The 12,551-nt window shown below is 39.2% G+C and overlaps 1 protein-coding gene across 2 annotated transcripts in view; it reads left to right on the top strand.

The window, feature by feature from the left end:
* Positions 1-12,551, top strand: part of LOC126456989 (serine/threonine-protein kinase 26) — a 621,338-nt gene that overhangs the window by 603,987 nt on the left and 4,800 nt on the right. For both annotated transcript variants that reach the window (XM_050092953.1, XM_050092952.1), the window contains exons 7-9: positions 721-922; positions 1,983-2,303; positions 6,505-6,707. In XM_050092953.1, coding sequence (XP_049948910.1) covers positions 721-922; positions 1,983-2,303; positions 6,505-6,707 — 726 coding nt within the window. The remainder of the gene's footprint in view (positions 1-720; positions 923-1,982; positions 2,304-6,504; positions 6,708-12,551) is intronic.

Here is a 12,551-nt window from a genome sequence, read left to right as displayed (position 1 = left end):
TATTGAAGGAACTAACGCCAATGAGCATTCTGTGTAAGGACCATGAGGATAAGATAAGAGATATTAGGGCTCACATGGAGGAAGATAGACAGTCGTTTTTAGTTGCTATTTTTGTGATTGGAACAGGAAAGAAAATGATTAGTAGTGATACAAGATACCCTCTGCCATACGCCAAACAGTGACTTGCAGAGTATGTATGTATGTAGATGTACAAAGAATGTTCAGTGGTAGCGTGTTTTATTGTGCTGAAAACAGTTTTTTCAACCAAGCTGCCCACGTGTGTTTGAAGCCAAACACACTAGTATGCATCCCCCACCCCCATAACTCCCCTTCCTATTGAGTAAAGTCCTTCATTGATATCTGGTGAATCCTAATTTCTTTGGTGTAAGTCAGTAGTAATATGTTGGAAAAACACTGCAAACCTCATATATAACTGAAAGTGCCCCACCCCTGACAAACTAAAAAACTGATCTTCGTGTTACAACTTCTTTCACTATGCAGTACTGTTAATAATACACAGTTTGGGTATTTTAGACCATAAAATTATAGTGATATGACCTTGAGCAGCATCTGTTCAGGCTCTATTCATGTGACTGTATTTCACAGACTACGTATCCGTCCTGTGTATATATGTTCACTACATTGGATACTCTGTTTAAGGTAATGTTTGTTTTATATTGTGTTCTTGTTCATTACCAGTTTGTTTGATTTTCAAAATAGGGAGGAATCGAAACAGGACAGTGACCTCGATGAGCCATGGATCATGACTGTCAAAGGACCACATTCCATTAAACCTCCTGCTGATGAACCGGCAAATCACAAGATTCCTCAGAAAGTGCAGAATGGTTCAGGACCACCACTGACGAAATCACCTCCTAAGGATTCAAATCTCAATCATTATCGGACTGATAAAGCTGCACCAGTAAGTATTGTGCATTTGTTACACAATGTGTTATTACAACTTAATAAACTAGTGATTGTTTTTGCACCTAGTTTGTGACCTAAGTTGTTGTTTACTTTTTAAATGCATACTCCTGTAGACTTTTGAGTTTATCTTTGCATATTAGAGTGTAACATATGGTTGCTGTTCTTGAGATTGATTACTTTTATGGTTCTGTGGTTCTGCTAAGCAGAGGCATGAGACGGTGAAGTATGACTTCTTCTTCTTTTTCTTCTGCAGTGTGGCAGGTGCTGGAAGAGAGCTTCAGTCTGTCCAAACTACTAAATTATATAAACTGTTTTTCAATAACTCTTCTTTATTGCCCCAGTAACACTTTTTGTGTATGTCTCAAATTACAACAATGGGTGAACAGATCTCTCTTACATCGTAGCTCATAACAAATTACAAGGTATAATCATGTACTACCCATAAATTATATTGCAGGACAGCATATAACCAACTGAAAGTTCTCATGATGCAACTTCATTTGTTCCTTCATTTGCATTTGTGCCAGCTCATATATTCACATACCGCTGATTTGCATTATAGGACAGCACATAACTAAAGTTCTCATAATGAAACCTTATTTGTTCCTTCTTGCCAGCCCCCCTGTACCCCTTGATCTCCATGGCACCACCAAGCCATGATGCCAGAGCATAAGTGGGCCTCAGCAGCAGGTGGAGACTTATATACCTCACCACACCTTGCCAATGTGCTAATATAACTCCCTTTTTCTTTCATCAGCCTAGGGGATGAAAGTGGAACATGTTTAACTACAATATGCAATGAATAATAGTATAAAAGATCACAAGTATATGTCATCTTCTAGTCTCATTCCTGAAGTGAAAGTTATTCACTATTATTCGATAGTTTTAGGTGATGTATGTTGATGTTGAAAACTGTTACTGTATTATATTTAGAGTTCACCTATTTCTCTGCCTCAGTTAATGATATTTGCTATTTTTTTGTCCTTAAACCTTGCTTTATGTTATTCGTTATTTAAATGAGTACAGCAATAGTAAAATATTGAAATATGTTGCAGTCACGGCCACATTCCGCTGCTCCAGCTGTACCAGTAGACAACCGGAAGGACAGGGACAGCAAAGATTTGCATAGTCGAGACAAGAGAAGCTCCAAGGAAGCTAGTCCTCTCGACCATCGGGGAGACCACGCAACAGATAGCAGTACGCCTGACAAGAAGGCTGTCCGCAGGGTGGAGGTGGAACCACGACCACGGGATGTCAACACTAATGCCAATAGTAACAGTAACAGTAACACAAGCAGTAGTGGTGGCAGCAAGGCGGGCCACCCACACCCTCGATCTCCATGCCTCTCCGGTGTTATCTACCCTCTCATTTCAGAGGTACAGCTTATTGGGATTCACATATATTATTTTTAATGAGCAAATGAAGTAGGGGTCAGACTTCTGTTGCATTGTTGATTTAAAACTTTTGTCGTGGACATATTTTGGTCATTGTTTTTTTACCTTTGATTATAATGTTGAAATGGAAATAATGTCAAATATGTTTATAATTGTTATTATAAAGTGTAAATGATACTCTGTGCTTTGGCACTAAGGGTGATGCTCCAGCTCCTGCTCTGCCATTTTAAGCTCGCAGATGACACCACTGCGCATTCGGCCACAGATACACAGGTGCTAGAGACATTGATTGGCAGAAAAGAAGTACATTCTGTATGAATTATGCCTGTGACTGTGTAATAGATCCACTCTGGGGTATCAAAGCACCACTCTGAGCTGCTTTGTTACAGCATCTTTGTAAGTTTGTGACAGAAAGCATCAGATTTCATGACTTATCCAAGCTCAAGCTGCTATCGCTATGAAATAAATTCGTTGCTAAGTGAATTTCAATTGCCTTTTTCACCATCAAATCCTAGAAAGGTGATGCATACGCTAAAATTTTGAGGTTTTTCTGCAACATAAACTGACCAACATTAAGGTGTGTTCTACAACAGTTGATTTATTGCATTTACTCGATTGTAAGACGAGATTGTCTCCCAAATACATCATTCGAGAACTAAGAGTTCGTCGTATCATCACATATTAAACTATTACAGCTGGGGTCAACAAGTTTACATTGTTTAATAGATTAATGTATGTGTCATCTTACATTTGCTGATAAAACTTGGCATATTGAGGTCATATGCATATTTATTTTGAAGAATTCGGGAAGATAGGTAGTGTAAACGGACCCGTCGTGGAGATGGTACCAAAAGATGTCACTAGATCACAGAACGAGCAAAGTTTGAGAATTCTGCTGAATTGTGAGTGCGCTCTTTTATTTATGTATTAGTTAGTGGTGTTATATATGGCCTGCAACCTAGAAAATATTGCCGTCTGTGTTTCACAGTTCCTTGGCACAGCATTGCAGGAAGTTGGAGGGGGAACAGTGACACCGGCTTGGCCAAGAACTAGGATGAGTGTGGGGAGGGAAGTAGTGAATGGACAGCAAATTCTGACATGCTGTCAGCCATGGGAACCTGTACCACTGCAGTTTGCCTCAGTCCATATGAATTGACTTTAAAATTTGACAAATGCACAACAGTAGTACACATTTCTGCAAAAGATAGTAAAAGTCTAGATGAGGCCAGTGGCCAACTTACATGTTTTCTGTAACAGTACTGACAATGCTCAATCTGAGGTTAACGGGAATGAAAGGAGGTGTGTCAGCTACTGGTTCTGTGCAGCCAATGAGACAGCGAGAGGCAGACTGTATGTTTGGAAGCAAGAAACATTGCAACATTCTGACATCAGTATGAAAGCAAAATCTGATATGTATTCAGCAAAAACAGTTGCGTCCTCAGGTTCCATTGTAACCACAATGCTGAGATATTGCAATGTTTTCAGAAGAAACTGAGAAATGTATGTGTCAATGAAGATATAATTTTCACAACTGTTCTATTAGGATAATTGTGATGTTTAAAACTAATGTTATGCAACCAACAGGTTTAGTCGGGGGGGGGGGGGGGGGGGGGGGGGGTGTGAAGATAAAGATTAATGTAAACCATTTCATTTTATTTATTTCTTCTTGTATGATCAAAATAATTTAGGCAATCAATAAATTTCCTAAGTTTAAAATAGGTATAATTCTAATGCTTTAGGCAAATACTTATGTCAGTAAAATGGTTTGTAATTTTGATTAGTTGGAACATCTTAAAAATAAATTTTTCTCAAGGTCATCTTATGCTTATGTAAATGCAGTACTTGGCTGTAAGAAGCAGGTGAACCTGCAGTGCAGCTCACTGATACATCAATATCCCAGCACGGATCTGCTGTGCAGTCATTGATATAATTAATGAACATTGTACTTCTTTGCTGCCACTCAGTGTCTCTGGCACCTTTGTATCTGTAGCAGCACATGCACTGATGAGGTTGATGACTTTAAGAGGATGGAATGAGTGCTGTAGTCTGTCTTTCAGCGCACTCTGAAGATGGCTGAACAATATACAGCTTAAATATAATAAAGTGAAATTTATGTGGCTACATGCCAAAATTTAATGGACCATCATATACCTTTAAATGTTTGTGAAATGAACTAGACATTTGTTTTTGCTCTTTCGGCTTTAGTCTAAATTTAACGTATTTGACAACTCCTCACTTTGTGTTTTAACCCAGTTGCTACCATTGTGCATTGGTTCATGAACATAGATACTTTCTCTTCAGTCTGCTTCAGCTGGTCGTCCTCAACACGGTGTGCCACCTTCCTAGAAGTGGACCTCCTACTCCTCTCTGATGGCTCCATCCACACCTCTGTCCACATTAAACCCACCAACCATCAACATTGCCAGCATTTTGACAGCTCTCATCCGTTTCACACCAAAAAATCCTTCCCATACAGGTTGGCTACCTGGGGACGGCAAATCTGCAATGACAAGAACTCCCTCGCCCTGTATGTGGAGGGTCGCACCAAGGCCTTCACAGACAGGCACTATCCCCGGACATAGTCTGCAAACAGATCTCCCATGCTATTTCCCCTCCCCCCCCCCCCCCCCCACACCCCCCACACCCCCAATCCTCACACCATTCCCAAGAGCCAGTCACAAAGGAGTGCCTCTTATGTCACCCAAAAGCACCCTGGTCTGGAACAACTGAACCACATCCTTCGCCAAGGCTTTGATTACCTATCATCATCCCTGAAATGAGTGACATCCTACCTGAGATCATTCCCACCTCTGCTAAAGTCGTGTTCTGTCACTCTCTCAACCTCCACAACATCCCAGTCCATCCTTATGCCACTCCCAATGCCAACCCCTTGCCTCAACGATCGTACTCCTGTGGAAGACCCAAGTGCAAGACCCACCCAATCCACCCACCCACCACTTCATATTCCACTCGTGTCACAGGTTTATCATACCCCATCAGGGGCCAGGCTACCTGTGAAAGCAACCATGTCATTTACCAGCTCTGCTGCAATCATTACACAGCTTTTTATATTGGTATGACTACTAACCAGCTGTCCACCAAGATGAACGGCAACCCCCAAACTGAGGCCAAGAGCGAGGTGGATCACCCTATGACACAACATGCAGCTGAACATAACATGCTTGGTTTCAGTGGCTGCTTCACAACCCAAGCCATCTGGATCCTTCATTCCACCACCAGCTTTTCTGAACTATTCAGATGGGACTTATCCTTACAGTGCCTTTTCTGATCCCATACCTGTCTCAGCCTCAACGAACATTAACATCCTGTCCCCAGACTCTCTAACCATCGCCTCCTCCCCATTCCCATATCATACACTCTTTTTTTTTTTTGCCACCCTCTGCCAATATACTTGCCCATGTTTCCTTCCTCCTCTCCTGTTTTGCTCTGTATTCCCCACCTCCCAGCCCGACAACCTGCTGACACTGCACCTATTGGCATTCTAGAGCCTGCACACTCCGCCAGACAGCACTTCTCCTGCTCCCATCTGTACACTGCTATCCCTTCCCCTTCCATTTCCCCACTCCCTTCAAATGGCTGCTACCATTCCATGTGATAGTTGCATTCTTGTCTGAGCTGCCAGAGTTGGCACTTCCATGCGTGAGTTGTGTTTGCTTGTGTGCTTCTCTCTTTCCGATGAAGGCTGTGGCTGAAAGCTTAAGTGTAAGTGTCTTTTAATTGTGTCTGTCTTCTCCTAAGTTGCTGATATTCCTAGATGGAATTTCCATTGTTTGATTATACCATTCTTCTACTATTAATGTTGCAGAGCATTTGAATTGCCCCATTGATATCTGTGTGAAATGACTGTTTTGATGTAATATGTTAATAAATACTTAGCTGATGTTTTCCTGTAGTTCACTGTTTTTAATTTTCTTTTCATGCTTCAAATTTTCTTTCCATGCTTCAAATTTTGCTTGTCCACTTTCTCACTGGCCTTTGTGTTTCTTTTTATTATATGAAATAATTTCGCTTTTTAACATGAGGTAACAAATTCACAGCTGTAGTGAAAGTGTGCTACACATTTGCTGTTTATTGGCACTTGTTTAAATGTTGATTATATTTCTGTTAAAACTGTCTGTAAGTTGAATAGATAAAGGTCATTAAGCTGTCACCATTGTTTCAGTTACAAAGACGACATCATTATAATTCTCGTGGGCCTGAGTCACCACACAAGGCAGACGCAATAGAAGAACTTAAAAATGCTTTTGAACTGGCAGAAAGAGCTAGTCCAGGAATAAGTGATCTTTTCATTCGAGAAATGGTCCAGAAACTTCTCCCAACAGTTACGGAAACCAGGATAAAAAGTGTAATGGATAAGATCACAAGGTATTTACCACTCTTTAATAATACCAGATAGTTTTATATGAAAATAAATTGTTTTGTTATTTGTAGTGTACGTTTATGTTTAAGAAATATTTTCTAATTTAGGGGTGAGTCACATGTAGTCACATTTTAGTCCAGGCTGCATTGTCCAGCAAGTTTCCAGTGAGTAGATTCCATCCCTGACGTATTCGAGTAGATCTGCAGCCTTCAAACTGTTAATGCCATAATCTGTTGATTAAGCTTAAAATTTTTTCCAGCTACAAATTGCTTTGTATATGGGTTGAAGGCAGGTGCAGGATACTATTTGTTTATCTGTTTTTCATTTCTCATTCCAGGGCTCTTCTCTCATATATTTTTATTCTGGCTCAAAATACTTCCATTGTATTTGTCAGTTAGTATTTCATTCTTTAATAGGAAAACATTACAATGACTCCCTTATATATACCATGTGTAATATTTCTGGCATATGTCATGAAATTCGCCTTTTTTGGGCACAGTGATTTCACCCACTTAACTCTTGCTTTATATCTGGTGTGAAGAGTGAGCCAGCATTTCATAAGCAGCAACAGATAGGTGCACAAAATCAGTTGCATATTTTTGATGGTCCAGATGTTTATTGAGAAACTAATTTTTCCATTTCCTTTTGATCGAAAATCAGCAGATGAAGTAGCCTTCATAGATGCTGTGGTATTTGAAAAACTGAGGCATTTGAAGTTGGAATTGCTACAAGGCAAGGATCTTTCTTAAAAGTAGTTCTTGTCGTGGCACGTGAATATGCTTTTTGGTATCCATGTGCTTGTGTGTGATAATGTGTGTATTATTGCTGGAAAAATAGCTGGTGCCGAAAAGCTAGTGTGATTGTATTTTCTGTTACGTGTTACTGTGCTCCACACATCAACCCGCTATAGGTGAGTGGTTGTCTTTCCCTTATTTCACGTATTGCTCCATCCAGTAGTTTCTGTTCCTGTTATACTTTTGAATGAGAGATGTACAAAAAGCCATGTATGTGTTACAAAAAGTCATGAAAATGAATGCCTGCATATGCAAGTGTATATATTGGAAAGCACACCTATACAAACTTTTGAAGCTAAACACAGCAAGTGTACCTGCTGGATTCTATCTAATATTACAAAATAAGTAATATTATATTGTTTATAGACTCATTGCCATTGCAACACCCATAACTCAGTTATTTTATAAAAATAACATGCATAAATGGACTAGAAGAAAGCCACAGGTAACACCACATTTCTATTGCATAGCTTAGAATAAGGACAGGAAAATTTGGTATAAAAATAATGTGAAAAATAATGTGAAATAGGCACTTTTTAGAAACATAACACAAAAACAGTAATTTCTCCCAAAATGTAATGAAATTTGGCATTTACCTCATTCTCATGTCAAAAGTCATGAATTAGAGGACAGCGATTTACTCACATTATTAACTGAAAATTACTGAATGTTGAAATTCGATTTTGATTTGTTTTCATAAAGATGAGGGTCACATATAATCTTAAAATGACAGAGATGGCCATCAAAAGCTCGAGGAATTTATTCAAATTGATGTGGCTGGAAAACTGAGAACGTTTTATTCATGTATGCAGTTGCAAAAGTCTCTGAGGACACTTAAAATGATAATTTATTTCCTGCTTATGTAGCTGTGCTTCTAGATGTTATGTCAAATGAAAACACACTACTTCCAATGAAGTCTGTTCCAATAACAGTTCTTATCACCATGTATAACTACTACCTCTATTCCAAGTTAGAAGAATTTGAGAGATTGTATCGTTAATCAGAGACAAGTAATTTTTGGTGATGAAATCAGTAAGTTTTTGGGAAATATGGAAGGGAAAATACTTCACTCGCAGGGGAAGGGCGTACTGAAACACCCTTGTGTGCACCTTGAAACTAGGCTGAGTAATATAATAGTCACAGGTCTTTGCAAGACAGGGGTCACAGTCCTAGGTTCCTGTTTCAAACACATGATTAGAATGATGAAACTGTATTAATACTGATGACAAAGACCAAATTTAGAATGGCAAGTGTCAGCCATGTAGATATTTTGAAAGGATACAAATATATCTTCACAATTTAATGGAAAATCAGTTTTCCATGCCAGCTGCAATTGAGGATATTGTCAAATGTCTCGTGTTTTAAAGAAGGCAGTTCATCACCAGTCTTCAAATATAGATTGTGGGTGGCTGCTTTGACACTAGAGTTAAGTGTTGATGGATTAGTGATATAATGTCCCAGAAGAGAACTTTGAAGTTATCACAATGCTTTCTTTTGAAAACTTTCAACAGTGCATGGTTGTAGAGTCACTTTTTCTGTAATTGATTCAGTTAATCAGTTTAAGGCAAATGTTTTCAGTTGTGTATATGTTTAAAAAAACTGTGATATCACTAAATGGAAAGTAGTTAATATCAAACGATGGAAAATCCAGGATGGAATGTAACGATATTATGAGAAGGAAAGTTGCTGCTCACCCTATAGCGGAGATGCTGAGTCGCAGATAGGTACAACAAAAAGATTTTCACACTTAAAAGCTTTCGGCCAATGGCCTTTGTCAACAATAGACGCACACACGGACACACACACTCACACAAGCGCAACTCACACTCACGACTGCGGTCTCGGGCAACTGAAACTACACTGTGAGCAGCAGCAGCAGTGTATTATGGGAGTGGTGACTGGGTGGGGGAAAGGAGGAGCCTGGGGCGGGGAGGGGGAGGGATGTATGGTGGGGATGGCAGACAGTGAAGTGCTGCAGGTTGGGCAGCGGGGAGGGGAGAGGTGGGGAGGGGTGGGGGAAGTAGCAGAGAAGGAGAGAAATAGAGAGAAATAAATAAATAATAATAACAAAGGTTGAGGTCAGGAGGGTTACGGGAATGTAGGATGTATTGCAGGGAAAGTTCCCATCTGCGCGATTCAGAAAAGCTGGTGTTGGTGGGAAGGTTCCATATGGCACAGGTTGTGAAGCAGTCATTGAAATGAAGGAGATTATGTTTGGTAGTGTGTTCAGCAACAGTGTGGTCTACTTGTTTCTTGGCCGCAGTTTGTCGGTGGCCATTCATGTGGACAGACAGCTTGTTGGTTGTCATGCCTACATAGAATGCAGCACAGTGGTTGCAGCTTAGCTTGTAGACCACATGACTGGTTTCACTGTGAATAGAAAGAATAGAAAAAGTACCAATATAATAGTGTTTGTCATAATTAAATTTTATTTTTTGAGGAGAATCAGTTACTGTTTTAATTATTGGAGCATTTACTTTTTCATGTTCAGGGGTCAAACTGTGTAAAATGAATGTAGGATGTATCTTTCTCTTGGGTAAGATGTTTGGATAATATTACCAATCACTTATTTTTGAAGTTGATTCCTTTTTTACTAGTCTCAGGATTAAAAGAGAAACTTTTTTTAGATTCTGTGTTCTCACATGTCAGGCTGTCCTTACGTCTCACTTTTTGTTATGAGATTCCTGGGCTGATTTTAATCTTTGATTGCTTAAAACACATGATACAGCCTTCATAATCAAAAATTTTGTTGCCAGGTCATTTAGTAGGTGTTCTACAGATATAAGAATTCTGTTTGATTAGTGCACTTCTTGCTATATGACCATTCATTTGCACCCAAATAAACCAACACAGCTTTGCAAAAGCATCACACAGTGTGGTATTGTACTCAGTGACACCAACACTAGTGGCTGAAAGTCACTGCTAAACTCCTCTCTGGGTGATCAACTGATGGCTATAAAGTTAACGGATCTTTCAGCATACTCCATATCATACATTACATGTTAGCTGAACAAATCAGAATTCTAAATTGTTTGTGTTGGGCACAGACAATCTTTATTAATAGGTGCATTTTTCTTATTGGATAGAAAACTTTAAAAGCATTTGGAGCAGGTACATGAGAGTTTCACGTTTAGATAGTTAAATAAGAACTACAGATTTATATCACTAGATTTCAGGCATAGAGAGCTGTATTTCCTGTGTCAAGTTCATGTTCCTGTAGTAAAGTATTACATAAATCAAAGTATCATCTATGTTAAAATACTAGATGAATTGTGCTTTTTTTGATCGAGTGTTGATGCTTGTGACCGGTGCTATTTTACATTTCCCACACAGTTTGGACTTTTACACCCATGTTACTGTCTGTTTTCCATTGATTCTGTCTTACGATGATAACTTAAAATTTTAGCTAATGGCATATTTTAGAACTCCAAGAATACTTTCAAATGATCGAGCTAGACCAAAAGGGCCTCACGTGACTAGTGCAACTATCATATTGTTGTATTTATTGGTTTTGTAGATGACTCCAGTGAATTTACAATGGTTCATCAAGTGAATAGATATCTCATGTTACACCCTCTCCTCTGATGTCACAAAACAAGACATCATAACCACTTGTTAGAGGTCTCTCTCTCTCTCTCTCTCTCTCTCTCTCTCTCTCTCACACACACACACACACACACACACACACACACACACACACAGAGGACAGAGTGAGTGAGTGAGTGAGAGAGAGAGAGAGAGAGAGAGAGAGAGAGAGAGAAAACATTGATGACTTGATGTTATCACGCATAGAAACAGCCATTGTGCAGTGGTGCAGAAACACATTGTTGTGGTGGAACAGATACTCAAGCAGATGTGTCTTCAGTCATTTTTTTTAACTTTTACCTGAGAGATTAAGAAGTCATTTATTCAGAGATAAATTATTGTTGGTAGTGTTCTACCGTCTTAAAATATGACTTACAGCAATACTTCCTCCTGCAGCAGGGGACAGCCACATCACACATCTTACCCTCTTCTTGATTTAGTACAGTCAGGGATGATTCATGAGCGTGAGTCACTTCATGTAGCTCAAGTTGATACAGCTATGTTAAATCAATGTTTGTGAGATTGACTGTTGTTTATTAAATAAAGCACACCCCACTCAAAAGAAATCCAAACAATTAGACTAAGTTAGACACTGTTGTATCTGTTGGATACATGTATTTCTTGAGTGAAGACTCCTGAATGAATCATCTTGCAGGTGAAAGCGGATCCAATCTTAATAGTGAAGTGCCTGTGCTGCTATGCGTGGCAAACATTGTTACAGTATCTCAAAGCAGAAAGCACTGATTATTAGAATGTCATCGGGCTCCAAGTCAGACTTTAATCTCCAGGAATTTTTTAAATTTCTGAATCTCTTATGCTAATGACAGATTGAAGCCACGAAAAGTGTAATCACCAACTGTAAAATGCAGTAACTTCAGAAACCAAATTGTGCTCATATCCAATTTGAAATCACAGAAACGTATTGCAAGAAAAAGCTCAGGTTTCAGTTTGATGACTATTGGTGATGGGTAGCTTAGGGCCAGTATGATTTTGGTCCTTTCTTTGCTTCCCGTCATATGCCTTGGTGGTTTTTATGTAGTGTCTGTGTAACACACTCTGGAATTTCCGCTTGCTGGAAGGTCGTGACATCATGAAGCCCCATGTATAACAGTTTATATTGTTAAATAATCTAGTCTTCAGTCTGAAAGAGAGAATATACTTGTACAGTACCAAAGAGAGAATATGATTGTGGAGGGAAACAATTTTGGTCCCTGTCCTTAAACCAAGGAAAGACAGAACATGCTCCAACTGAAGCAATGCCACCATTAACAACCTTATCTTTTAAGAGAACTGTACAACAAGTATTCCTACAAAATTATGTGGCATTTGATTTTAGTATGTATAAAGCTTGCAACTCTGCTTGCAGGCACAGTACACTTCTACAGCTCCATCAATGGAACTTTCATGGTTGGCTGCCTATATTCATATAGTCCACGCTGTTAATGAATTTTTAGGTGGTCTGTTGGTGAA

This window comes from Schistocerca serialis, chromosome 2 (genome assembly GCF_023864345.2).
Source record: "Schistocerca serialis cubense isolate TAMUIC-IGC-003099 chromosome 2, iqSchSeri2.2, whole genome shotgun sequence".
NCBI lineage: Eukaryota > Metazoa > Arthropoda > Insecta > Orthoptera > Acrididae > Schistocerca > Schistocerca serialis.
Note: the sequence above shows the minus strand (reverse complement) of the source record. Positions and strands in the feature narration are given on the sequence as shown.